General features: G+C 45.4%; 1 protein-coding gene across 2 annotated transcripts; it reads left to right on the top strand.

Annotated features, from left to right (window-relative positions):
• Positions 1-1,667: 1,667 nt before the first annotated feature.
• LOC119163188 (dermonecrotic toxin SPH) lies at positions 1,668-27,182 on the top strand. 2 transcript variants are annotated; one of them, XM_037415134.2, is made up of 7 exons: positions 1,668-2,001; positions 12,108-12,193; positions 15,120-15,360; positions 16,502-16,630; positions 21,315-21,446; positions 24,354-24,594; positions 26,979-27,182. In XM_037415134.2, exons 2-7 carry the CDS (start codon positions 12,149-12,151, stop codon positions 27,103-27,105), a joined length of 915 nt encoding a protein of 304 aa, XP_037271031.2. In that variant the 5' UTR covers positions 1,668-2,001; positions 12,108-12,148; the 3' UTR covers positions 27,106-27,182. The 2 variants fall into 2 exon arrangements, with proteins under 2 accessions (XP_037271031.2, XP_075730032.1); XM_075873917.1 differs by lacking the exon at positions 12,108-12,193 and having other exon boundaries at positions 1,877-2,001.
• The last annotated feature ends 548 nt before the right edge of the window (positions 27,183-27,730 follow it).

The raw sequence follows: 27,730 nt of genomic DNA, 5'->3' as shown, positions 1-27,730 counted from the left end.
AGTTTAACGTCCCAAAACCACCATTGGATTATGAGAGACGCCGTAGTGGAGGGCTCCGGAAATTTCGACCACCTGGGGTTCTTTAACGTGCGCCCAAAATCTGAGCACACGGAAAGGGTCAACGCAGCCTAACGCTGACATTTATACTATCCGTTCGTTGGATCGATGCTACCGATGTCTGGTATTGCTTAACGCTCGCGCGTTAAAATTGCCCATGTGTTATCTTGTCGTTCCTGGGTGGATATTGAGTGTCTAACACCAGTGGCATATACCCGCGTGCCAGCGGCACATACCCGCCGGTGGATATGTGCAACTGTCCGGCGGCAAGTGTTTGATGACGTACGCGACTGGATTGTGACATTATTCATGTCTTGACGAGTGCGTCATATTCTCCCATGCTAATTTGGTTCAAGGCAAGTTAAGGTGGTGACCACGGAAACGTAAGCAGCTAGATAGATAGATAGACAGATAGATACGCTCAAAGTAGCTGAAGTTTGGTAAGGCATGCTTTGAATTTAAAATCCGGATGAACTAACGGGAGCAGCTTTGCGCCATTTCTGTTCATTTCCCTTATTCCGTGTTTTCTTGCGTAGCCCCGCTATGCATGGCAAAGAATGCTGCGGCAAGCCTAGACAAAAGCCTAAATGAAGTGATTAGGTAAATTAAACATCAAGGTGTGAGATTGGATACAACGCTAGGAATTAGCCGGCCTCTTACGTCTTAGCTGAACGTACATATATGGAGTAAAAAAACGAGGTAGTGCTCCTTGCTATGGCAAATCTTCGGGCGCTTCGTGTGCGCAATGTCACAACAGCCTTTTTTTGCAAAGGATTCTTGGTGACACTGATCAGAGGCTGTCAATTACACATCGCTTCGAGGTGCACAGTTACGTTCTTCCGCTAATAGTGCTACCGGTTTCACTCGCTGAGTTTTGTCCATACCATTACGGCGCTCACAACTGATTGTAAAGGCATTCGCAACGCTTGCAGCTGTATGTAGTCGATTACGAAGCCAACACATAGAAGTTCCTGAAACGGTTCTCCTGGTCTTTTTTATATGTTGGGTTTAACGTCCCAAAACCACCATATGATTATGAGAGACGCCGTAGTGGAGGGCTCCGGAAATTTCGGCCACCTGCGGTTCTTTAACGTGCGCCTAAATCTGAGCACACGGGCCTACAGCATTTCCGCCTCCATCGGAAATGCAGCCACCACAGCCGGGATTCGATATCGCGACCTGCGGGTCAGGAGCCGAGTACCTTAGCCACTAGACCACCGCGGCGGGGGCTTCTGTCAGTTGTTTTGGGTGTTGTGTAAATTATATTCGATATACGGTGGTGTGTAGCTTTCGCGCTGGATAAACTAAAACGGCTTTTAAAAGTACATACTCGGGCGTAGTTTTAGCGTGCTATAAATTAACTGCAATTGTCTATTACGGACAATGACTAGTTTATCACCAAAGGCGGAAATTATTCAACCATTATTTGCCGTTTTGGCGTACCGGCAAAAATAAGCGATATAGCATGTTAAGAAGCAATAAAAAAATACGCCCCCGGATCAATCACGTGCACGGTATACAGTCATGCATCGTCCGTGTAAGGCCAACGTGATAACAGTGGTCATAGTTATTTCACTCTTTCAGAAGCATACCTGCACTTCTAGATTTTTCCGTCCATTCATTTTTCGTTACTGAGTGACGCATACTGTCTATTTCACTAGCCGGAGCAAGCGGATTTCAAGGCGTCACGCTAAAGTATCAGTCCACATATTTTGTGCAGATGTGGGGACGATGCATTTGCAGAATTCCGCACTAGCTTGGTGACTATTCCTCTGCGAGCTAGAGCAGATGGCGTGCATCCCGTCAACAGTTGTCAGCATCCGCGGCTTACAGTAGAATATCAGACTAGAAGGCTTGTTTGTGTGGAGTGTACGCAGCCTGACCCTGACCGTGCCTCAGACGAATACTCCTGCTAGAACGCCTCTTTCAAGTTTGTGCTTTCAGGTAAGAATACCACTGTCGATTAACCAATGCAGCATAGCAAGTGGTGATGAGCTCCCGTGGTAGTCCTAGTAATCGAAAGCGCCAAATTGTAGGCAAGTTTCATCCAGCGCAACAGTGCTACAACAAACAGCGTTTACTGTGCTGTGCCGAATTAAGTTGTATATACAGTATAATGGGCGTTTGTGTGCCAAGGGATTAACGACCCTGTAATATGTACAAGGTTACAGTATTTTTTAAATGAGTTCAGTGTGTCGCACGTCATCCCGAAAAGAAGTAACGACGTGCTTAGTGCATTAAGCTAGAACGACTAGATTATGAACAAGTAGTTAATGGCATTTTTCGAGGCCTTGTCTATTGCGTGTGCTGACAAGAATTAGCGCCAAAAAAGGCTGCACATAAAAAAGACGCAGAAAGATAGCTTCAGTGTGTGCGGCGTTTTTTTTGAGCTATGTAACTCTTGTTATCAGCACAGTCGCCGCAAATGTTCTAAAAATACAAAACACCGAACGTTTGACAGCCACAGGGATTTTCCATCTCAAAATTCTCGCTCCTAGACACCCATGTCAGCAACATAACTACATATGCACAAAAACACAGTTGCAAAGAATAGTACACCCATAAGTAGTATATTGCAGGCCACAGCCTTTAGCGAGGAAGTTCCACACACTCCACGTTGTTAACCTTGTCACGCTGTTTGTGGAAATTGAATCGAACAACGGTGGCTACTGGTATAACTTATTGTGTGTTTCAAGGTGAATACCCAAGAGATGCCTCAACAAATTGGCAATTTTACGGTCGGCACGCCGCCTATGATGTCATAAGGCATAATCATGACGTTACTGACGTCAAAATTTTGGGACGCAACTTTTACCCCCGTATTCACGAACGCTCCTCGACTCAACTTTCCCTCTCCGCTTAAAAGAGTGTAGCACTGCGCGACCACTCGGCTGAAAATGACACTGCGCTACTCAATAATCTAAGCAGACTATCGCTGATATGCAGTGATCTGCCGTACCTAGAGATGGCACTCCCGTCGCCTTTCGCAAGTGAAGGCGAAGCGTTGAGTGAAGGGAGGTTCTAATACGGCGGTTAGAACTGGGTCTTTCACTCAAGCTACAGCAACTATCGCAACTTTCCCGCTCTGATGCGGCACTGTTATGCCGCCTTTGGTTGGTTGTTGCATTCGCAAAGGCATACTTCTTTCGCATCGGTATGGTGGACAGCTCTACATGCGACTCCTGCGGAGTTTAAAAGACCGTTTCAGTACCTAAAACACAACAAACATGAGCGACCACCTGTAGACTGCATGTACATCCTCGAGTTTGCTCGTAATTGAGTGTATCTTTCTTCCCACGCTCCTATCTGTTTTCTCCCTTAAATCCCTTGTCTTGTGCAGGGTAGCACAGCGGGCGTGCGTCTGGTTAACCTACCTACCTTTCCCCTCATATATCTCTCTCTTGCTCTCTCTTAGGATGTAACCTATTCTGGCGGGACACCATGTTACGTAACGCCGCATTATGTCGCTGAAGAGCCCCGCTGAGCGGGGCGAACAAAACCGGAGAGCATGCGCCCCGACCAAGAGAAAATGAACACGGCACTTCACAGTGGCACGTGAAACGGCGGCTTGTGTTTACTACATCTAGTGAGAAGAAAACAGATGTCTTTAGATTAAGAACATGCAAAGGCTCCCCTGTGAGTTTTGGTCAATGTATACGAAAACCTCGTGGTCTTATCCATTCTAATGACGTGTTCAAATAATTTTTGTTATTACGAATTTTCGTATCATAATATTTATACTGTATAACGTTTTCAACGTTTGCAAGGCAAACCTAAATAGAGCATATGTACACACAGTAGCAAATCGAGTCGACTAAGGTGAGAACTTGAGTACCTGAGTGGACAGCGATGTCATATCGAAATATACGTGATGATGCTTAATTCCATGACTTATTAACATCTGAGATTGAACGTCCCAAAAACAACAATATGATTTTGAGAGACGCCGTAGTGGAGGGCTCGGGAAATTGTGACCATCTGGCGTTATTTAACGTGCACTGACGTCGAAAAGTACGCGGGCCGCTACGATTTCCCCTCCATCGAAATGCACCTGCCGCTGCAGGATCGAACCCGCCGTTAGCAGCCGAGAACCTCAACACGCCCGCAAGCGTACGTACAAACGCGAACCGTGTGTAGAGGTGACGCAGCGGCCGCTAACGCTTGCACTGGCGGTGACGTTGACGCAGGCGCTCATCGCGGAGTTGCTCAGAAGGGAAAGCGGAAAGCACGAAGTACTTGAACATGCCAATCGCAGCAAATGCGCTATGAAACAGACGACTTCCATTGGACACAGAGACCCGCAGTCCGCTTTTAGGTAACACGCACGCTGCTATTCTTATTGTTCAACAACGCACATGAGAAGTTTCCCACAGGTAGAGATTCAGTGCATATATATGCGGGTTGGCCAGTGAACGGTTGTGCGGCCCGGCCAGACGGTTTATTACATTAAAAAACTTGCTAGCGGATGCTGCCTGCGTCAGTGTTTAGAAGCGAGAGAGAAGAGAGAGAGGGGGAGCTATCGCGCATGCGCTCTGGTGACCTTGTAAACGCCGTGTTCTAAACGTCATGTAACCGCCGTGGTGAGAAAGAGTGACCGTAATTTAGGGGACACTCCCGGCATCGGCGTTCCGAGCATCTTCTCCTTTCCTGAACCTCTGTCTCTCTCGGCGTTCCGAGGTGACAGGGGTGGGGGGCATAGTCCGAGTAGGTGGTAGGAGAAAAAATTGGCAGCATATCCACGGAGTGAATGATGGAGAGTGGGGCGAAGCATTCGTCCGTCCATTCGTTCTTGCTTGCGTCCGTCCATGCGTCCATCAGCCCGTTCGTGCGTGCGCCTGTTCGTGCGTACGTCCCTGCTTTCGCCCATGCATGCGCCCTTGCGTCCGTTCATGCGTAAATCCATGCATCTGTCTGTGTGTTTTTTCGTCCATCTATTCAACTCTCCAAGTACCACCATTTCGCATCTTTTCATGATATATTCCCCATATAGAAGCACCGCCATCCAGCGGACATTCCAAGGACTAAACGAGAGGTGGCACACGCACACTTTCTTACGGCTTGCGCTTCGGGTCTACTTCCCACCTTTAACCACCTCGAGTTCATGGTATATACCAGTTCACTGTATTCATGGCACTGTGGCCCAACGCTCGCAAACCTTTCTAAAACCAAGGAGGTTACGCCCATCGAGTATAACGTAGCAACCTTTTCCTGTCAGATAGTGCTCAATGTAGATGCCAATGGCTGCTAATGGGAAATAAGAGACAGGAGAACTAGGCTTTTACTTTCTTACGGCTTGCGCTTCGTATCTACTTCCTACCTTTAACCACCTCGAGGTCATTCATGATACATACTAGTTCATTTTGTTCATGGCACTGCGGCTCAACGTTCGCTAAACCTCTCCAAAACTAAGGACGTTACACAAAGCGAGTATAACGTAGCAACCCTTTCTTGCCAGATAGTGCTCCATGTGCATGCCAATGGCTGATAGTGAGGATCGCAGCATGCACGTTAACTAAAAGCCGAATGTTCCTGTCTCTCATTCCCCATTAGCAGCCAATGGCATGTACATTGAGGACAATTTTTATTGTTCAACAACGCACGGAAGAAATCTCTCACCGGCATCACCTTGGAGGTCAGAATGCTATACTTGTTACATACTACAACGGCTACGAGTGATTAACAGGTGCCGCTATAAGGAGCTTCGCCCCTAAAAGTTGTGAGTAGTTGCAGATAGAGATGGAGGAAAGTTGTGTATGCTAAAGTGTTCCCTGATATACACTAGAGGGAACTCTGGCAGTAGTGTCTACGGGAGCTGCAATGCACGGGGCTTAAGCGAGCATGGAAATGATGGGTAGTACACGTATTTGTCTAATCTTCCTACTTCTGGCCTGCTTCTGGCTTCGTGTGTGTTCGTGTGGCTTGGAGCTGTTTTATCATGAAACAAAAATCATCAAATGCTCAGCGGTTGAGCTTCACCACCTTGATCTTTTAGGCATTACCTTTTCGAATTGGTTCACGAAGTTCAGAAGGGTTCCTTCTTTTTTTCAAAGCGAAACCGAAACCAGCAATAAATGAAACCGCAAGTACGATTAGCTGCCCACAAGTATGAATACTAGGCAAATACATGTACTACCCGTCATTCTCATGGTCGCTCAAAGATCGCAGCCCCAGAGTCCCCTCTAGTTAATTTTAGGCAAATACACGGCGCATGCATAGTGTGATTGCGGACGCCGACCCCGCGAGACATAGACCCGAGCAAAAGATGCTTCGCATCTAAAAGTTCCATCAGTTGGCATCGAACTTATGACATCTTGCTCCGCAGCGCGTGGTACGATACCACTCGCTTACAAAGCATCGCGATATGGTGCAAACGTGATGCAAAGGGCAGCCTCTAAAGGCTGTTGCCCCTCTCCTTGCGATGCGCGTGAGCTCTCCCCGGGGCGTTGTCACTCATGCGCGTGCGCTGATGTCTTGTGTGAGATGCTTTGTAAGTCTTGTGCTTGATTGATATGTGGGTTTTAACGTTCTGAAACCACCATATGGTTGTGAGAGACGCCGTAGTGGAGGGCTCCGGAAATTTCGACCACCTGGGGTGGTTTAACGTGCACCCAAATCTGAGCACATGGGCCTACAACATTTCCGCCTCCATCGAAAATGCAGCCGCCGCAACCGGGATCCGATCCCGCGACCTGCGGGTGAGCAGCCGAGTACCTTAGCCACTAGACTTCCGCGGTGGGGCAAGTCTTGTGCTTCTACCGATAGTTTATTTTTAGTTAGTTACAGTGACTAGTGAGCACATACAGGTCTGATTGATTGATACGTGCTGTTTAACGTCCCAAAACTACCATATGAATATGAAAGACGCCGTAGTAGAGGGCTCCGCAAATTTCGACCACCTGGGGTTGTTTAACCTGCGCCTAAATCTGAGCACACGGGCCTACAGCAGTTTCACCTCCATCGAAAATGCAGCTGCCGTAGCCGGGATTTGCTCCCGCCACCTGCGGGTGAGCAGCCGGGTACCTTAGCCACTAGACCACCCTGGCGGGGAGCACAAAAGGTCCTTTCGCTCACCACAGCGGCATGCAGAATTTTCGAAACGAGCACGCTGCTCACAAACGACGTAACAGTTGTGAAGGCGGTGGTATGCCGAAGCATTGTTAGCTCTGAAAGAAGCATAAAGGTTAAAGAAAATGAATGAGCGCCGACAAAAATGAAAATGTTTGGAACATTTAACAAGTTTCGGCTACTCTATGGTAGGGTCGTTCATGGTAAAGTGGCCCAATAGAGCGCAATAATGTCCATTTGAGTGTGCTGTCGAGACATCTGGCATATGCTGCTGGCAGATTGCTATGATTGTTGTTAAATGTTTTTTTTTTGTAGCCTGGATAAGAAGCCAGAATTACGACTGAAAGATCAACTAATGCCATCCGGAAGAAGAACACATGGCTACCATAATTGCAATGAAAAAAAATCTTGTGCACATGAATATTTCAAATCCTTCCGTATCCGAACTACGAAAAATAAGCTTATTATCATCGCACACGTGTCCGTTCAAGACAGCGGGCAGTTATATCATTCAAGTAGACTACATTCGCTGTGTTTTGGCGTAGCGGCCATATCCGATTATAAACCTTGAATTAAATGCTTTTGTTATCAAATAGCATTTTAGTTACGTAAATCCTAGTACGGCGTTCGTAAATTAATTGTTAGCGTAATACAAACAAGGGTGATTTTTCTGCATTGTACGCTTCAACAACAAGTTTAAAAGTCCGAGGCCAGCAAAATAAATGGCAAAGCGGGCCGTCTCGATTCGCTATTTCTTTGCGGCGTGCTCAAACATATAGCTACAGTAACCTCATAAATGCGACGAAACGCCACCAGAGCTATGGCTACGTAATACTGCATTCTTACTTATGCACATGTTCAGTGTGCACAATGTTGCCATTAATTAGGCTAGAGTGCAAAATACCATCGGCAACGCTGGAACAAATCAAAACCGAAAATGTTACCAGGTTTACGGCAGAAGCGAGAGAGAGAGGAAGTCACGGAACTTCGATATAGGTATGCTTTATCATTCAGTAGTGGCACCTAATGTCTAGCAGCTATCTAAAGGACACACTCGCAAGTGGTCATGGGATGTCTCGAAACAAATATGGTGATGGCGATGGGCAAGCTTCAACCAGATCTAGTACCTTGAAACAGCTTGAAGGCTTCTGGCCACCTCTGTTAACAAATGATTCTTCACCCGAATAAAGTTAATCTCGCACGTAGTTTGTCACCGATCACAGCAGTACTTTAAATGAGAGAAAAGTAAAGGAGCGGTAAATGGCAATTTCACAAGAGACACGCTCAAGCGCTCGTAATTTCTGATACTTTTTTAAGGCTGCAAGCATCCATTACGCTTTTCTCGCAGTCCTGCTCCCATGCAACCTGCAGTCATTGCTACCTTGAGCTTGCATATTGATCAGGTGCTGTTGTGCCAGATTTGGACGCAACTGCAGCTGACATTGAGCCCTTCTGTGGTTCTGGGTATAGGCCGAAAGCCAAAGGTAACCAATTCTTTGCGGAGTTACTTAGCAATCACAGTGAAAGGGAACGCAACTGGTGTCAAAACAGCCTTACTTGGGCTGTTGTGAAGAGGTCGTGTCACGGTACGTTAACCAGCTGGAGCCACTGTAGTCGTTGTGTACGGGTAACACAGATAAGGCAGCGTCGACTTGCCGCAGCTGTGGCTTCCGTGGCGTAACACGCACTGGGATTGCCTCAGGCTTGTGTCAAACGTCGCTCAACAGATTTTGAACTTCGTAGTAACTTTCATACAGGTGCACTGCGACCTTGCAGTAACCTTTTTACTGAAACATGCGAACGCAGCAAATAGAATGAAGTACAGCAGAGTCCTTCGGCCTGCATGGTATGTAAGGAACTCTTTTGACTTTAAATTTTAACAACCTTGACAGCGAATTCACTTTCACGTCGCAGTGTTCACGGCAGGGTGTCCCAAATGCTCAAAATAGACAAAATATCTATGCCTACTACTATGCTTCTGACTAAAAATCATTTATTAAACAGTTAGCTTAGAAATTACAAAATTTCGCAGTGCACCTTAGTAAGTCGTACGATATGGATGACTCACCCAAGCCCCTGAAAACGCCCTCACATGAAACACATGATGCCGTTCAGCGCTTCAGAGTTACTACCTGTCAACCGTTACGAGCGTGGGTGAACTTGCTTGCTCTACCTCGCAATTTACTTACCATTCTCCTATCGCGGTGCTCATTCAACAATTTAGAAACATCTTGGGTGAGGACTGGCAAATGACCATCTAGACGGTAGCGGTGAACGTCGACAATAGTTTAATCTTCCTTATACAAGAAAGCCAGGCTGGCTACTCCCCTGAAACGAATTAGCGTCACGTTCGTGGCGTGTGGATCTTCTGTTGTTTTAATTGGCGACATACGGCAAACATGCATGTGCCACCTACCACAACAACGGCCAAAGGGAAAAATAAATTGTATGCATGTTCCGCTATAACACTACTATAAATGCACACACACATAATTCAAGCAAGACATTTCGTTGCACTATGAGGGGCACACTTTTGCGAACCATTATAGTGTCATATTAGCACAAAAATTTGTTAAGAGCGTATATTTAAAAAAATTACTATTCCCGACTATATGAAACGTTATATCTGATATAAATGCGGTGGTCTCGTCACAAGAAGAGACATAATATGTGAATGTGAGGGCTGTTATTCCCAAGATGGATTTTTTAGAAGCCGGACACGGCAAAAGACAGCTGCATTACATTCCTCTAATCCGAAACAGGTGGCTGTCTCAGCACTATTTTTGCAGCATGATGAGCAAGATGACATGAAATACGCTTATGTACGCTTTATGCTCGCATGAGTGGCAAAATAGGATGCTTCTAAATTTGAGAGACATGTCAGCCCCCCATAAATTTCAACAAATTGACCCAAACAACTTTCTTTTAAAGGCACACCAAAGAAAAACAAGGAACAAGTTAAGACTCATAAACCTTACCCTGCAAATTCATAAAGTTTGATGGGTGAATGTTTAATACTGTAGCTTTCACACTGGAAGAGAAAATCAAGTTCGAACTCTTATTTTTAAATTTCTCTATGAAATGAACGCGCGTGACATCCTTCATATCGAAGTGAGCTTTTCAAACTGTTACGTCCACAGTAGGCATTTTCAGTTTACTAGTTTACTAGTTACTACTTACTAAATGAAGTCAATCAAGTCAAGGTATGAAGTTGGCGAGCCCGCACAGGACCAAGCTGCTTAGAGATCTTTTTCGCTGTACTCGCTTCTTGTTCCAAGTTTGGCACATACGCCGTGTAATACTATTTTGCGGACACTGGCCCAACACAACACAACAAACCTCAGTGAATCTTGGTATGTTAAGCTTCTAGACATTTCGGAAAACAGTTTGCTTGATTCATACCTAATAGGAATGAAGTAAATCCAAATACAGGCCACCAGAGGCTATGACATCGTGGCAAAATGTGTGGTACCATCACTGTGGTGGTGCTGGTAAAAACATTTATTTATCAACGAAAAAGGAAGTATGCAGCGACCACCTCATCCCCATTTCTGGCGCACTTATTTCGCTTCGTTTTCGTACCTTCTCGTAACCGTGGCATTTAAGGTAGTACGAGAACATTTTACTACCACGAAAAAAACCCTGTAGTCTTTTTGGAGTGCCTTCCTAACCACAACATTTTTAAAAAAATTTTAAATGAAGAAAGCAACAATGTTTCACACGTTATCTATTTGTTGAGCACTCAAGAATTATGCGCATGATATGTGCAGAAACAACACTTGCAGGATGGACCACACATATCACACATAGCCCTTGTATTATAGCGCCCAGAGCACTGCTTTTCTTACGGTCAGCTACCGGATAGGTTTAAAGCTGGCAACATTGGGGGCCTGGTTAATGCAGCAACAAAGTCTGAACAACATCGCGCAATATTGTGTGTTTTCATCTGCCTGAGAAAACACAACGACGCGCCTTCACCTGCAGCACATTATCTCACTCCTGGACCAGCTGTTCTGGTCAAGTTGCCCTGACCAATGCAAGCTCTTCCTGTCAGCTCTAAAGTTCTGCATTGCTTCTGCAGCAAATGTACATGTCTATATCTCGTTGCGTTCATCCACTCCTGACCCATGTCCAAACATTGTCTGTGAAATATAATTATTGATGAAGACGACTTCAGCCAGCATCACTTTATTAACGACGTCCAACAGCGATGCTGTTGAACCTCCGTGATCGGGCTGTATCGCACTTCTAAGTTTCTGAAGTCTACCATGCGTCAGTGCTGAGCTTCACCCTCTCTTGAACAAACCTCGCTGTGGGCCTGGGGATGACATATCCGTACTTGCGTCAGCTCACTCTGACGTTCATACCTGGCGGCTTCTCCATTGTGAGAATGAGGGAAGTTTGCCAATGTAAAAGGGCGAATTGCGGAACACCAAACCTGCTCCAATGGGCCACTTCCACAACCGATCTAGGATTTTGGCGAAGGTCCGCCCCTCCTCCATGCCTCAGAATCGTCCGCGCTCGCCGCTCAAGGCAAGGTGCAGCCCTCCTACAGAGCTTCTCTCTCCCATCACGCTGTGAGGCCGCGTGATTACCGCTACACTAACGGACGGGGTTACCTTGAGTTCTTGACTAAAATCAACTCCGTTGTTAAAAGAGGAACCTTGCCATGAATCGTTTTTGTTGTCTCCTCCTTCGCGCCCTCTTTCTTAGCGCTCGTTTCGGTGAACACCTGCCAGTTTGAATCACCAGGCCAAAAGCACAGAAGAGACACTGCTGAATGTAAAGTGCTGGCTCTCTTAACTGCACTGATCAAATGTGCGACACTATGCTTTTACTGACATGTTGACGACTGTCTGTAAAGAAGAAAAGCTGTTAGTCGCCGCTATTAATGACGCCACGCGTTCCAATGGTACATGGGTTTTCACATTTTCTGGCACATGACATGGTATGTCTTGAATAATATCATTTTCTAAATTTTGCAGAGGACTGCAAGGCTGACTTGTGGAAAGACCGAGCCTGCATTATGTTCCTCGAAGTGACATTCCTCTTCATGTTGACAAACTTCGATGCAAGTATATGCTGTATAATTCTTTTGGGCTTAATGGAACAAAAGAATAAGGTTGTTACGTATTTGTTTGCATTTTTTAAAATAAATAAGATATACTTGTCATTGGTCGTGTTAGTAACGATGAGCTGGATTTTATACAGAGTGCTAAAACTTGGCTATCAAATACGAAGTTTTGTTAATGTACAAAAAATTATCGGTTCATCAATATGGCAAGCATTGCGATAAGTTGCACCGGATTCTGTGAAGCAATGACTGAAGAAGAACATTTTAGATAGCTGATTGGCACCTAGTTGGCCCCGGCGTTTCAAAGTTATGACAGACTTCGATGCGTCGTGCGTCGATGTATACCTGCCGATATTGCACGTCTCAACAAAGCACATCAACGTGGCACTCCGCAACACTTCGTCCTCGTCTAGGTGGGGGATGTGGCTTTGCATTGGGCTCGCTTTAAACAAGGCCAATATAAACTCATCGTTGTGAAGCGTGGAGCCGCAAGCTTGCCTAACCCCAGTTTTTTTGTCACGACTCGCGAAGCAAATCGGTGGGGCACAGTGTCGAGGCGAGCGGGCGTAAGCAAGCACAGGTTCACTATGGTCACAGAGTTACCTAAATATACACTAGAGTAAACTCTGGCACTAGTGTGTATGCTAGTTACTACACAATGCGCTTCAGCGAGCATGGGAATGATGGGTAGTACACGGATTTGTTTGATCTTCGTACTTGTGAACCCGTGTGTGTTTGTGTGTCTTAGAGCTGTTTTTTCACAAAACGAAAATCGACAAACGTTCCGTGGTTGAGCTACACCCCCTTATTATTTTATGCTTACCCTTACAAATCGGGTAGCGAAGGTCAAAAGGTTTCGTTCTTTCTTTCGAAACAAAATCAAAACACGGCAATAAACGAAGCCACAAGTGCGATTCGCCACTCGGATGTACGAAGGCTATAGGCAAATCCCTGTACTACCCGTCATTCGCGCGGTAGCTGAACGATCGCCACGCCAAAGTCCCCTCTTGTTAGTTTTAGGAAAGTCTACGACCACAGTCACGGTAACTGGACATATACTCTAGTAAAGCTTGCCGCGGTGACGTTGCGGAGCGCGCACAGCTGCGCGCAGCTGGAAGGAGGCACTCGGAGCCCTATCTGGGTGTGTGAAGCAGCTACGAAGCTGTGCACACCTGTGCCACCTGTTAATAGGCCGCGTGCGGTGACGACAATGCTAGGTAGATTTTTTTTTTTTCAGTCAGCAGTTATGTCATCACTGCAGGGATGGTCCAACTCTTGGAATCAATGGCTCCACTGTTAAAAAAATTGGGACATCCCCTTTTTCCACAAAGGCTGACTTTCAACCACTTTGCACCAATGAAAACAGAGTGATCCTTAACGCGAACAATGACCGATCAAAAAGCACAAGAAAGTACCCTGAACAAATTTATTTACATAATAACCTATCAATAAGACCACGTTTTCTTTGGTATAACATTGCCCAAAACCACTACCCAGTGGGATAAGTAATGAACAGCATTTGTTTTTATTACCTATTTCAATGCGTCTCCAAAGCAACTGCAGTGCACCACAGAACACCAAAGAGTCTACGCAGTTTTTTTCTTTGAGAATTTTGTCATTGTAGTAACGATAGGTCTCTTACGACTGTGATATACATGACCTCATCGCGTTACAAGTTCAAGCAGAATCTTTGCCGAAGATAATTTTTTACATGATCGTAGTTGAGCAGTTTGGTAGCTTGCGTCCATGCTTCTGTTGAATCCAAACGTTTGTTGCTTTCAAACTGTTAGGACGACACGTAAGCTTGACAGTGTCTCACATGATAGACTGGTGTCTCAACAACTGCTGCTTTTTCTAAATGAAAATAGTCGCTTTCTCCACGGCGACACGTGTTCCGATCGAGCGAAACTCTATTTACTGCTTATTATTAGTGATGTTGTGGCTGGTGTACATCAAGCGTGGTCCGCTAACGGCAAGGATCAGCTCGGCGCTTTACTATTGCAAAGTTTACGGACTTCGTCAACTTAAGAAGTGTACGACTGCTCACAAAAACATTTTAATGCAATGGCTTTAAAAAACTCGCTTCGCTAAAATTCTGGCGTCGGTGTCGTTCAAGTGAGAGCGAGAAATCATGAACTTATGCGTGACCGAAAAGTTGAAAACGATAAAAATTAATAAAACAAAAAGTCTGGGTCGGAGTGATGATCTAACCCGGGTCGTTTGGGTCAGAGCGGGGATCGTACCCGGGTCGTTTGCGCAGCAAGTGGATGTGCTACCACATGGTCATGCGTCTGCTTGTGAATACCGTGAACATAACTTCCTCTGCTTGCAAAGGCAGCCTAAGTAACATGCTTTACAAACACTCTGTATATATGCTTCACAATACAACATGAAGTATTACAGTATTAATGAGTGGTACAAGCGCCGTTGGCATTGGGAATCAGAACATGTGATCATAAAAAAGACTTTGTGGTTTAAAGTCGGTAACCGACTACAAAAGTCTCCCATGCTACTGCGCTTGTTTCGTCAAGGCCACGTAGGAGGGGCATAAGAAGTTTGGAAAGGTTTCATGCGCTAAGTGTTTGAAGTGCGCACTAGGAAGAGAATATCGGCATTGCGTTCAACTCCTAAAAGGGAAGCTTTGGGGTCCCCGTTTTTTTATGTGTTGTGCATGACTGGCCATTATAAATGGCATTTGTTTGCCAGAAGTTGTTTCATCAGCCACATTGACGGAAGGAGGCAGTGAACCTTCATATCTTTTATTCTATTGCGCAGAAGCTACGTATGCGGTATATAAGCAGCTACATTCAAATTTTAAACCATCGAACATTGGCTTTGTCAAGCGTTGTATCCTCCGTGTTTTGTGAATATGAGGTCAATGATATAGCAATAGCAATGGCAGCACTCTTGTGGGCCCTTTCAGGCATCTGCATCCAGTGAGCCTCGCCCTTTTTATGTCTTTGGTCACATGGCGAACAGCTTGGAAGACGTGGACAATTTTGTGGATCAAGGTGTGAACGCTATTGAGGCGGACCTTACATTTGCCTCCGACGGAACAGCAGAGAAGTTCTACCATGGAGGGATCTGCGACTGCGGTCGAGACTGCGAAAAATCTGCGGACGCCAGCACTTATTTGTCCTATTTGAGGGACGCCGTGAATGAAGGTGAGTAGTCCACAAAAAAGCGAAGAGAGATCAATAAATAAATAGTACTTTCATGAGCGTCGAGTTCGTCGTGGGCCAAATAAAAGAGACGGAATATCATAAGATTGTTGCTTTTCGTTACGCAAAGCTTATTCACTATTCAATTTGTATATATAACTATTTGTATTGAGGCAGGCAATTTAACTGGCATGTGCACATCACTGACGACTTGCTTCACTGAGGGAGAAACGGGATTAGAAATGGAAAGTCATATATATATGCGTGTGTGTGTGTGTTCATTAAGAGGCCTTTGTGAAGGGCTACAAAAATACCACTGAAAAAAAAACAGTTGTTTTTTCTTTTCGTCTACAGAAGATAAAGGTCCTAATCTCTTTAACCATTCTAAAAACGCAGCTAACTTCTTTTGCGCTCATTTCGCGATATGAATGTTTTGATAAGAGTTGAATATCCTGCCAATAACTTTGATCAGCAACAATATTTTTAAAGTATGGTTTGTTTGTTTTGTTATATTGATTTCTCTTCATGTATTTGCTTGCCGGCATTTTAAGTTGCAGTATTTTGTGTTTTTATTATATTATACTGTTTACAATGTTTAACATGCAGTAAGTACTCTGCAAGACAGATCTCTTACCTTTTTTTTTTCCTTTTCCCACAAGATAAATTCACTGTTCGTTACTTTTCTCTTTTATCGCTTTGTAAAACCAACTCCTGCTTATGGCTTCCAAAGCAAGCTAGCAGTAAAAAGTGAATAAATAAATATACCAGCTTGTCAGCTTATTGTTTCTATGTGGTGATTCAGGGCCACAAATACGCGATGAAAGACGTAGAATGCTGAGTTATTTATTACTGAAACACAATTGATCTTCTTTCAGTATGCGTGAACTATAAGGCTCCGACACACCTGCAATATTAACTTTTTTACAAACTACACAGTAAACAGTGCCTTGTGAATAGATGTATCTGCAAAGGCATACAAGAAATAAAAGTATTGAAGGCTATAAATATTTTTTCCTTATCTACGAGGAATCTCAATCATGCGATTTAGTGCGAATGCTCGGGAAAATATGCTAAACTAATTATTAAGGTTGCAGAAGAATCTTTTTTTTTACGTCTTATCTTGGGATGGCCCTGTTTTCGTTAGGTGGCAAGTTCACTGGCAAGCTCCAGCTTCTCTACGTTGACAGCAAGACAGGAAGCCTTTCCACTGACACGAAGTACCAGGCTGGCATCAACCTCGCCAACAGCTTGATAAACCACCTTTGGAACAATGGTTCGTAGTTATATTTTTTATCTGTTTTGAACAACTCACTAGAACTCATCCCAATGCTTTGTAAAAACGTTCGCCCTTGCATTTGTACCAGAATGACTGGAAATGAACATGATTAGGGGTGTTTTTGTGACCCATGTGTAGATATTTTCGGTAAATAATGTTTATTGCTAATTTGCTTTTTAGCACCGAAAAAACATAACGCAGCAAATACTGCCTAATTCAGGTATCAGACCGGAAACACTCTAGAATCAAGCGAATAACCGAAAATTTTATGAAAAATTTAGGGAAAGGTCTATTACGTCAACGCACGTTTATTTACTGAAAGTGTACGTAAATTCTGTTCGTACTTCGCATGGTTTTCATTCTTCGCTACTTTACTCACTATGTCAACGTGGCTAAAGACCTCTCTCTATTAAGAAATCCAAAACCCGCTCGCCCCAAGCTGTAGCTAGGAGAAACATTCTTAAAGATAGAGGGCGTGCAAACACGGACCCAAGAACCTAGTCAGGATACCACAAACACCTAGTAACAACTGAAGAAGCCCAAAACGACCGAAAAGGTAGGAGAGCCAAGTGAGTTTTCAAAGATGGAGGACGTGTGTTTTTGCACTCTCGTCCTATCGTCAGTGGTCGCTCCACGCTCTTTTGCGCACAGCCCTTTCAAGGACTTGAGATGCCACCGAGAGGCAGGCGCAAGAAGGGGACCCAGCACGAAGCCGTCACGGCAGCCTCTACATCGTCATCGGTGTCCACGCTGCAGCAGCAGGCACAGCTGAAGACTGGGAGATGACGTCTGTAAACATTCGACATCTGTAGCATGCATAAATTCAAGCTGAAGACTGCACGCACCGATCGAAAACCCCGGCCTCAGGAGAACGGCAGCCATGGCGCAGCCACCTTCTCCTAGACTCCGAGTGAAAGGAAGGTGACCATAAGTTCTTCCTCCTCCCCTGCTATGACCATGGCTTCCTGCGAGGTACAAATTTCTCGCGACAACACAGAGACGATAATATCTTCCTCCTTCAGTTGCTCAAGGAAACATTAAACACCAGCCTTGTCGACTTTCAACAACATGGTATACGACGTGGGAAGAAGTCGGTGGCCCAGTTTTGGCTTCCACGCCTAAGCTACACTCTCTCCCACTGGGCGCTGCCACACCAGTGGTGCCCGTACCACATCCCCCATCCCCTTCTGCAGCAGTAGAAGGTAGCGGCGACACCACGCCTCAGCCGGGCGTGGTGCCACCAGTGGTGCCCGTGCCACAGCCCCCTGCCCTTTCTGCAGCCGTGGCAGAGGGCGGTGGCAACATCTTGCTTGGCCCTGTTAGAAAGAGGGCCAACTTTCTGACAGCAACCCGCGATGCCATCACGGACTTTCTGTCCGGCCTCCCACCCGCTCGGCCTGTGCGCGTCCATTTTCGACGCAACGTCGTGTGAGTGGACATTCATCATTTCATGCACCCTACACCCCTTCTTCAGGTGGGTCAGCTCTGCGAGATCCACGTGTGGGGCAAACTTCTCATGAGTAACACCAGCGTGGGCACCATCTACGGCATCAACACAAACCTTGACATGGACGACATCGCGACCATCTTGGTTTCTGCCGTCCCTGTCATCTCTGTTGTCTGCCGAGGCAGGTCCCTGACAGTAACCTCTGAGGGCACCAGAGTTCTACCGGAGGTGTCCCTATTCAAACTCCAGAGGCCCGTTCGTCCTTGTCAGCAGCGGCCTCTTCAGTGCAACCAGTTCCGTTGATTCGGCCGTACCATGGCGACCTGCTCGTGGGATGAACGCTGCTTCAGTTGCAGTGGCAGGCACACCAAGGGTTCGTGCTGCACGAGATCCCCATGCTGACTCAACTGCAGAAGAAAGCACCTTAGGGACGGGCCACGCTGTCCTTCTTGGCAGATTCAACGCAAGGCTGCCGTTATAAATGCCTCTTCGGACGGCCCCGTGACGCGCCGCCAAGCATGGGAGAAATCCAGAACCACAGTCAACAACAACAAAAAGTGGGGAGCGCGGTGGTCGTGACAGGTCACTGCTTTCGTGACACTGTCGCCATTGATGATCTATCAACGTCGGCAACCGCCCCTCGCCCTTCTACGAGTGCACCTCCTGCCTCGTCGAGCATGACCCCATCATGCCCTTTTCTAGATATGTAGGCCCCAAGGTCAACCGCGGAAGGACGCAGTGATTGCCGCGGCAATTTGTGCAGTGATTGTGCTTCTGCCGGCTGACTCTCCTGTGCGTGGATTTTGTGCCGGGGCTCTAACTGCGCATGAAGCTATCATCCTGGTGAGTTAGATGGCTGGATTACCACATCAAGACCCCCTGGGCTCCAACCCGTGTGCTGATTGGAACTCTTCATTTTTTTCGTGCCGATGCCCCACGCCCAGGCGAGCGCTAATAAACATGGAGTCATCTACGTGGATTTGGCTGGTCCTGACAGTGCGGGGTGGTAGACGGCAGCGGTAATTCACGAGGAAAAGGAAGTAGATGTATTCCCTTTCAGAGCTCCTGGCAGAACGCAAGCGGAAGATGTAGCTATTGCCCTAGCTGCCTCCGACCATCGATCTCAATGTATAATATAAGGTTTGCGTGGGGCATGTCGAAATTATGAATCTGGTTGGATCACACCACTAGCGGAAAGAATTTTGCAGAACTACAGGAACCGGGAAGTCGAGCCGACCTCTCGTTGTCTAGTCTGGACTCCAGGCTACCAGGGCCTAATGGGGAATGAATCCGTGAACATGGCAGCCCGAGCACTCGTTCACCGGGCATCCCGCTTAGATCCTGAGGGCCTGCAACCCGAAAGCGGTTATCTGCTGACATTTAAAGATATTACGACCTATTACAGAGATCAGCATAGTCAATACCCACCTCCTGCAAAGGGGCTGGGGAAAGCTAATGAGCGCATCTTGCTGAGACTTTTCACAAATACTTTATTGTGCCCGGCAATCGTGCGAGATTTCGATTCCTCCTTCACTGGCAAGTGCCAATACGCTGTGGCAGGTGGCTGACAGCTACCACATCGTTTGGGCTTGCGAGCTCAGCTCAGCTCTTCCCCCCAACCCTAACCCGACCAGAGAGAAGTGGGAGGCGACCTTGCCAGGTTGCTCGGACCTTCAAGGCCAAAGGGCCCTGGTCGAAAGGGCTAGGTTAGCAAGTGTCACCAATGGGGTCCCGAAACGAGGATTCCACTTACTACGAAGCCTCCAAAAGGCTGAACCTCTCCTCCTTTTTTTTTCAATAAATGTTTTCACTCACTCACTCGTGCACTCCCATCTTTTAAAGCGCCTCTTCGGCTCAACGACCTCTTTTTCGGCGATTGTTTCTCCCCGGCCTTTTCGGCAACTTTTTAAGATGGTTGCGGGTTTTCGCGGTGGTTAAGGTACGAGCTGTGAGAGGCAGAGCGAACGTGTACTACTTTTCTTTCTCTTCCTTTTCTCCTCTACCCTTTTCATTACCGATACCTTTCATTCCCAGTACTCCATCTTGGTTTCGACCTGTTGATGTGTCGTCGTAAAAAATACACTCTCAAACGGCCTTTTTCTCTTCTTCTTTTCATAACCTCTTAAATAGAGAAACCGTAGGAGGCACGAAAGCTTATCTGCACGTACCCTCGCAATATTTGAACCATGCAACCTGACCTGCGTATACGTCTATATAATATATAACAGTTAAGGCCCTTGGGTATTTTTGTAAAAAAAAAGCACTGATCCCGCTCTCTTTGCCTGTCAGTGTGTTAATTCGCGCTATAACTTTTTCCTGAGTAAACTACCACAAGAAAACATTTCGTTGAGAACTTTGGGATTTCGTCGTACAGTAAACACACCTTCATCAGTTACCGCCGTTAGTTCGGGCTCGCGAACGCCCAGGCGTAAAGATACTGTGCTGCGGGGGGTAAATGTGACAGGTCGCGTCTTCGGGATGCTTAACGCGGTGTTCGTCGAAGTCATCCCTATGATGCAGCGTGATAGCTGGCAAAATCCTGTGGCCGTTCGCCTCACTGAGAACGTTGTGCGTTGATAGTAAAGCCACCCAGGCTCATTTCGCTGGAGAGGGTTGCGCAAGCCGCCAGTCTTCCGTGTAGCGTACACTATTAGAAAAAGGTAGTAGTACTCGCTAACTTTGGGTAGTAATGATTTGTCACACATGTTACAACCCTGGTAGTAAGCGCAGTTAGTAACGGTGAGAATGATAATAGTACAAATCAGCCATCATATACGCGACTTTACGCGTTAACACAATGCCATCCAGGAAACAGACTCAACCACATCCTAATGCACACGTTCATCGATACCGCCAATTTTACGTCGACCAATCTTCCGGTAGAGTTGCGTGCGGGACCTATGAGATTACAGTAAATCAATTGGAAATTGTGTGCGTATGTGAGCAATCACGTGTTATCTACTGATGGTAGAGTTCACAAATAATTTTTTACAGGTTGCTATAGTACTAAAGAAAATATGAATTCGTTGACACTCGAAACGTTGAAATAAAATGGCCACATCATTTCTATTTGGCAACTTGCACAAACAAAATTTGTCCTTACTCGAACGTCACGTTTTTATACGCTTGCCTGCAAACTCAGAATTTTAGCTGCCTTTTGTTACTGTATATTGTTCATTGTTTCCGAATCTTTTTTTGTACTAAATCTTCATTATGTCCATTTCGTTTTACTAGGTACAATACCCTCCGAGTACATGCTGAACGTCATCGTGTCCGCATTCTCAACGGACGATAAAGACATACTCGCGGGAGCACTCGACACATTCAAGAAGGCTGGAAGTTCATCGCTCTTTTTGGACCACGTGGGTAAGGCTGGCACATTGATTATTCAAGAAGCATAGCTAAGCTGGGGAATGTAAACGGCTTTTGATGTGACTGAGGGCCAAATGATGTGCTGAAGAGCATCATGTGGCGCGTCTTCAGAGCATCAAATGATACGCTGAAGAGCTGCGCATACGTGTTAGACTGTGATTGTTCGTTTTCATGCACCGGAAACGCACATCATTTACCTTTCAGCTCCAACCAAAATCATATTTATTGCCGTCGAAGGACGTGGGCTTCTCCCAATGATCAGGCCAACTTGTCGTATTAGATAAATATGTGGAGTTCAACGTCCCAAAACCACCATATGATTATGAGAGATGCCGTAGTGGAGGGCACCAGAAGCTTTGACCACCTGGGGTTCTTTAACGTGCACCCAAATCCTAGAACACAGGCCTACATCATTTCCACCTTCATCTAAAATGCAGCCGCCGAAGCCGGTATTCGATCTTGTGACCTGCGGATCAGCAGCCGAGTACCTTAGCCACAAGGCCACCGTGCATGGTGGGGCACAACAAGCTACGCTATAATAATTGACAGAAGGCGAAAAAATCAGGAGACCGTAGAAGCTTCAAGAGATGAAGCTCCTATCGCATGTCAACAGCGCATGTCATGATTTTATGACCACTTCACTTCTCTTCTCCCAGTGCATTCGTTGTCTTGAAGAAGCCAAGTCTGGTTGTCATACTTTCGGCTCCAGTGACACCCCATGCCCACGCATTAGGTATGAAGCCTACTTACTTCACGCATTGGTACGGCTAGCGGCAATGACGCCAGGTACCAAAACGTTGAAATGGCCGCTCGTGCATAACTGATGGAGAGGTGGAGGGGAGCGGCCGAGAAACCGTCACGATATTTTGCGTGAGTACGTCACGAGGAAGCCATAACTCGCTGTGAAATCTAGCTCTTGTACGATCAGGAATTAGATTTTAAAAAAGGTAATATTTTCAGGCAGCAATAAGGCGTCCGAGTGCATTTTATGATTACACGATGAATTATTATTCTATTTTGTGCAAGACAAAAACAGCTGGCAATTATGCAGTCAGTCACCCGTTCACTTCTGCACTTACTTAATTTCCAAGCTTGACTATGACTTGTTCAGTGAATTGACCAAGTATCACAACTTCAGCTCCAAGGACGGTACTAAAGAGCCAGCATTTCTAGTGCCCTAATGTTTCGTCTTGCATCCGCGTTTTCTCTGCTTTTTTACGAATATACAATGCTCCATGGTGGTCTTGTGGCAATGACAATCGACATTAACTTGTTACGGGACCAAAACCTGGCGGCGGCGGCCGCATTTTGATGGAAGTGAAAATGTTTGAGGCCCGTGTATTGAGATTTAGGGGCACGGTAAAGAACCCCGGGTCGTCGAAAGTTCCGGAGCCCTACACTACGGCGTCACTCATAATCATATGGTGGTTTTGGGACGTTAAATCCCAAATATTACTAATATTACTTTTTACAATGAAGAGCAAGCTACTTCTAAAATCTTATTACTGTTTCTATCGATTAAACTAATATTGGTTCATTAGTGTAATTATTAGGGATCATAATCACCACTGATATTGACAATAATTTGTTATTCTTGTTGAGAACTGTGGGAGTGTTATTGATGAAATACACAGGTGCATATGAGTGGATGGTTGCAGAAGCACGCATGATTTGACGGTTTTAACCTTCAAGCTGATTAACGACGAGGGGCACCATGCTAAATATAGCAAGGTAATCTTGAAGCCTGGTTACTGATACTGATGTACCATGAAATACAGAATAGAAGCACATAAACCATGTTTTCCCATCTGTAGTTAGATATATGACAATGTTTTTATAATGGTTACTTTAACCAGCCAAAGCAAATTCAAGCTGTCCTATGTAGCGAGTGTGTGGATATCCATATTTCACTCAATTCACACGCTTTAGGTGAACTGCGATAATGTTGTTTTTATTTAAAGTGCCGCCTAATGCAAATGTCTTGGGACGTTATTACACAAATCGCTACAAACAGGTATCGCTTCTTTAGTTAACTTATTGGTTTAAGCGATGAACGTATCTCTCCCTCACGAAGTCGGCTTACTGCTCCAATGCACTAAGTTATCCTTGTCGGTAGGTCTTACCGTTTGTGGACAAACAGCACGACAGCTCAAGGACACGCATTAAAATAGAGGTGGTACATTTGTAAAACTCTCACTTACTACCTACCTCTGTCTATGGCGGTGTCCTTTAGGTGCGGCACTCTAAAAAAAAAACACTTTGTAGTCCATCTACGCATCTTATTTGGCGTTAACACACTCAAAGTAAAGCGATCAATACAGGTCATAACAAGGTCTACTACGCTTAAAACGCAGTTAAAACGGAAGAACAAAGTTTCATGTAATATAACCACAAGAAATAACTAAGAGGTAACAGTAATGCTACTTAGAATCGCCAAAAATGTTTCGAACACCTGCAACTGACATCGGGGTCGCTCAAAAAAGAACGTGACCGCCTTGCAAGTCCCTCCTATGCGCTTCGCTGGCGCTGCATGGGTCGCTACATCTGATGAATAAACAACCTGACAGAACTCGCTGTAGATGGCGCGTATTTCAACTTCTGTAACAAATGTAAAGCCGATGAATGGCAGCAAAACGTGGCGCACATGTCGTACACCGAGATTTTTTTTATTTCGCTAACAAGATTCTACTCATGCAGTGGAAGTCCTCCATGCTGATTTTGCACGTTAATGTTATCGGTGCTCTGGTAGACGGTATATCTCGTTGAACTCTACGAACGGGAGTCGTCATGCACGCTCATGATGCGCACTGTTTTAGGTTTCGCAGTAGCGGAGGTGCCCCACGCTCAGAAAGGGCGTGAGCGTGGCTGCAACCTGCAGTCTCAAAGAAATTTAGTTCGCAGGTTTCGACATCAGTGGATACGAGTTGCTCAATGTAATCGCCGATACATACGAAGAGCTCGGTATCAGGGAACATCGCTGGCAGGGAGATGGGACTACTAACTGCCTGATCGGCATTTACTGGGACGTGCGTACCAATGCGGCGACTTCACGGCGAACAGCTGCGAATACGACCCATGACTATGTGGACAAGGTGTACGTCTGGACTGTGGATATGCCAGTCACCATACGTCGATTCCTGAGGTATGCGCTACAAGTGGTGTCCAGGGGCAGTTACACTGTCGTTTGCAAAAGCACTTTCTTTTGTGAAACAAGCTGGTGCATCACAGCTGTTCAGAACATAGCTGGTATAAGCAGGCGTGAACTAGCTCAGATTCAAGGCATTGTGGAAATGAATCTTATGTGACGCAGTTGCGAAGCGAGAAACTTGGCAGCCTATGCCGAGTTTTCCGGCTTTGCGCGAGTCGTTAGAATTTAGATCGATATCACTGTATTAAAGTCCATAGTTGTGTGCATCTTCTGGGCTTTCCATACATGTCAACTACACTGGCATGTAAACGGTAACCAGTTGTCAAACGTAAAGTTGATATCATTAGGAAGATATGCATGTTTTTGTGGAATGAAGTTCACGGAACAGTCACATTTTTTTCATACGATAGATATCGTTTGTCGGCGTATTCAAGCGACGCTTGACTATGACTTGTTTAGTGTATACTTGTAGCACTTTTAAAATAGCAGGATACCAACGCTGCTTTGAGCAGCGTTGCAAAGCATGGGACAAATAGAAGGCAAAAATGAGGCTGTACGAATCGCTGATTTGTAGTTACCGCTTGGCAGTGATGAGACAAGAGTACAACAATTAAAGCGTATACCGCATGAGTATTCCACATCTAGTTCCCCATGTTTTCCTTTTTTTTGCACCTGCAGAGTGACGCTGAACCCGTTTCGTACAGATAGTGTTTTGCTGTTTATCCTCCATTGTCTATGTTTTTCATGTTACCTTTTAGCGAGAATAGCCACCATCACCCCCTGAGTGTACTGGGAAAACGATAGCTTCAATCATCTACCCAAATTTGCCCTACAGAATAGTTTAGATAAGTAAAAAATTGCTCTAATCTCTTCTTAGTTGAATTTGAAATTCAACCATTTGCTTCAAAGATGAGAACATTACATTTTTTGCGTGCCAGCTAGAAAAAGCAAGACTCCTTCATGGGCATAAAAAAACGACCAATATTCGACCCCCTTCCTATGTAAGACACGCTATTTGGTGCATAATAAAAGGTAGAAGGCCTGCCACGCAGGGACCCCGATGCTGCATGCCAGGTTTTTGAGAACTTGTTAAGCTGAGGTTGAACACCAAAACGTTCTTTTTATTCTGTGATGGCGTAATGCGCTAGCCTAGATAAAAGGGATCCTAGCTTTTAGAAAATGACAATCGAGCATAATTGAAGACCGTTTCGATGCTATGAATGCATTCATCCTGATACGATGGACAAATATGTTTCGTTCCTTTTCTAGTTAGGTTGCAAGATAATAAGTCCTAGCTTTGCCGCAAAGGCAAAGCAATGAACGCAATAGCAACAAATTAGAAGGTCACGCGCAGAATGGCAAGCAAATCGAAACGTGCTCAGCGTTTCTCACGCACAAACGGCGCACGAAACGTACTCGCAGGTACAAATGAACGCTAAAAAGCGTGTCAGTTGCTAGTAAAGCGTCCTCTTTTCGCAAACGAAAACTATGTAACGATTTCAGTGACGTTTGTGCGCTTCTTAACTTCAACACAATCGTTCCAGTGGAAGCCCAACGCCAGCCAAATTGTATGATCCTCCCCACCGGGAGTAAGGGCACGCTAGAGATAAGAGCCACCACGCGCACATTGCGTGATCTTACTGATAATGCTGAAAACACAATAGTTTCCCCCCGAGATGCTCGCCAAAAGGGGCAAGTGTTAGATATAAATAGCATGCCATTTGAACGTTCAAGGAGGTACCCCTCTTTGGCTCAGTGGTTAACGCCTCGCATTCACGACGCGGAGGACCCACGTTTGATTCCGTGCGCTAGATACGGTGCATGACGTCGCCGACGGTGGCAGCGATATCCAGCCGAGAGGGTCCATATAGTGCTATCGCAATAATAACATCAAGGCTCACGCGCATGAGTATTGTAATGCCTCATGCAGATTTGTTGCGGCAAATATAAATTAGGAACTCAAATATACTGTGATGTGAATATCATTTCTTGTTAAGCAATATACAAATCTGGCCAGTCTGATTTTCAGGTGTCTTAATTGGACTTGTTACGTTAACTTTACAAGGTGGAAGCCACAATATGTCAGTAGTTTCGAAGTGTTGTTTCAAATTATACTGTAGACCTGACGAGATGCTATGGCGTGTTGTCGACATATCCAACAGAAAGATAAATTACTGTTCTTAGTTTTACCCGCACATCGTAGCAACCACTACCTCCATTATTCTGGTGTCAGTTATACAGGACACGCTCTAGTTACCAAGCTGAAAAAATTAATAAAACATCAAAATAAATGTCACAGTCATAATTTCAGTTAGGCTATGTTGCGTGCTTGTGAATGTTGAAATCTGCATCAGCTTTACTTGTTTTGACTCTTTCAGGCTGAATATAGATGGCATGCTCACAAACAAGCCGACAACTCTTCTAAATGTCCTCCAAGAATCTCAGTTCTCGAAGATGTACCGTCTTGCAACTGCCCAGGATAGCCCATGGACGCGTATTGTTTGAATTGACAGTTTTGATTGACGCTAAAAGAAAGTGCATGGAAGCCATAGCCCAATCGTAATAAAAACTTTGCCCGTTTAGATTTTGTTCGTAAGTATTACTCAACTACGTTGCGATATAGTTGGTAATGGTAACATCAAGATGAAATAGATTTAAAAATATAAAAAATGAACAAATATCTTGTATTGATATTGAAGTGAGAGATAATGGAGCTAGTCGGTAAGTATTCATTTTGCAAAAAACAGCATGCCAAGCACAGACCCAAGAAATATGACATCACAAATGCCGACAAGCAGCTGAAGGAACACACAGTGGCAATAAATATTGAAGGCACAAAACCTATATGCAAATGGCCACGCAATGTGTGAACCTATCAATCTGGCTCGTATGGCGGCCACGTGAAAAACAACTGGTGAGGCGTGTGGTTTCATCCTCCTGCAAGCCGATCGATGCTTCCCTCACGCAAGCGATGCCATAGTTATCTAAATGCCATGCCCCAATCGCCAGACGCCTTTCTTCAAATCTGTGCCGGTACAAAACTTGGTACTCAGCGAATTTCGGCGTGGCCTTACACTATCGCCAATATAAAGGCAGATCAAAGGGTGAGCCTCCGGTCATTGATCTGTTA

Source organism: Rhipicephalus microplus, chromosome 9 (genome assembly GCF_043290135.1).
Source record: "Rhipicephalus microplus isolate Deutch F79 chromosome 9, USDA_Rmic, whole genome shotgun sequence".
In the NCBI taxonomy this organism is placed as follows: domain Eukaryota; kingdom Metazoa; phylum Arthropoda; class Arachnida; order Ixodida; family Ixodidae; genus Rhipicephalus; species Rhipicephalus microplus.
The sequence above is the reverse complement of the archived record's forward strand: the minus strand, read 5'-3'. Positions and strand labels throughout refer to the sequence as shown.

Bases quoted from the DNA above. Each gene is read 5' to 3' on its own strand.
- LOC119163188 (XM_037415134.2), top strand. From the start codon at position 12,149: ATGTTCCTCGAAGTGACATTCCTCTTCATGTTGACAAACTTCGAT. The intron at 15,361-16,501 runs GTGAGTAGTCCA...TGTTTTCGTTAG, and splicing joins GAGGGACGCCGTGAATGAAG to GTGGCAAGTTCACTGGCAAG. The intron at 24,595-26,978 runs GTATGCGCTACA...TGACTCTTTCAG, and splicing joins ACCATACGTCGATTCCTGAG to GCTGAATATAGATGGCATGC.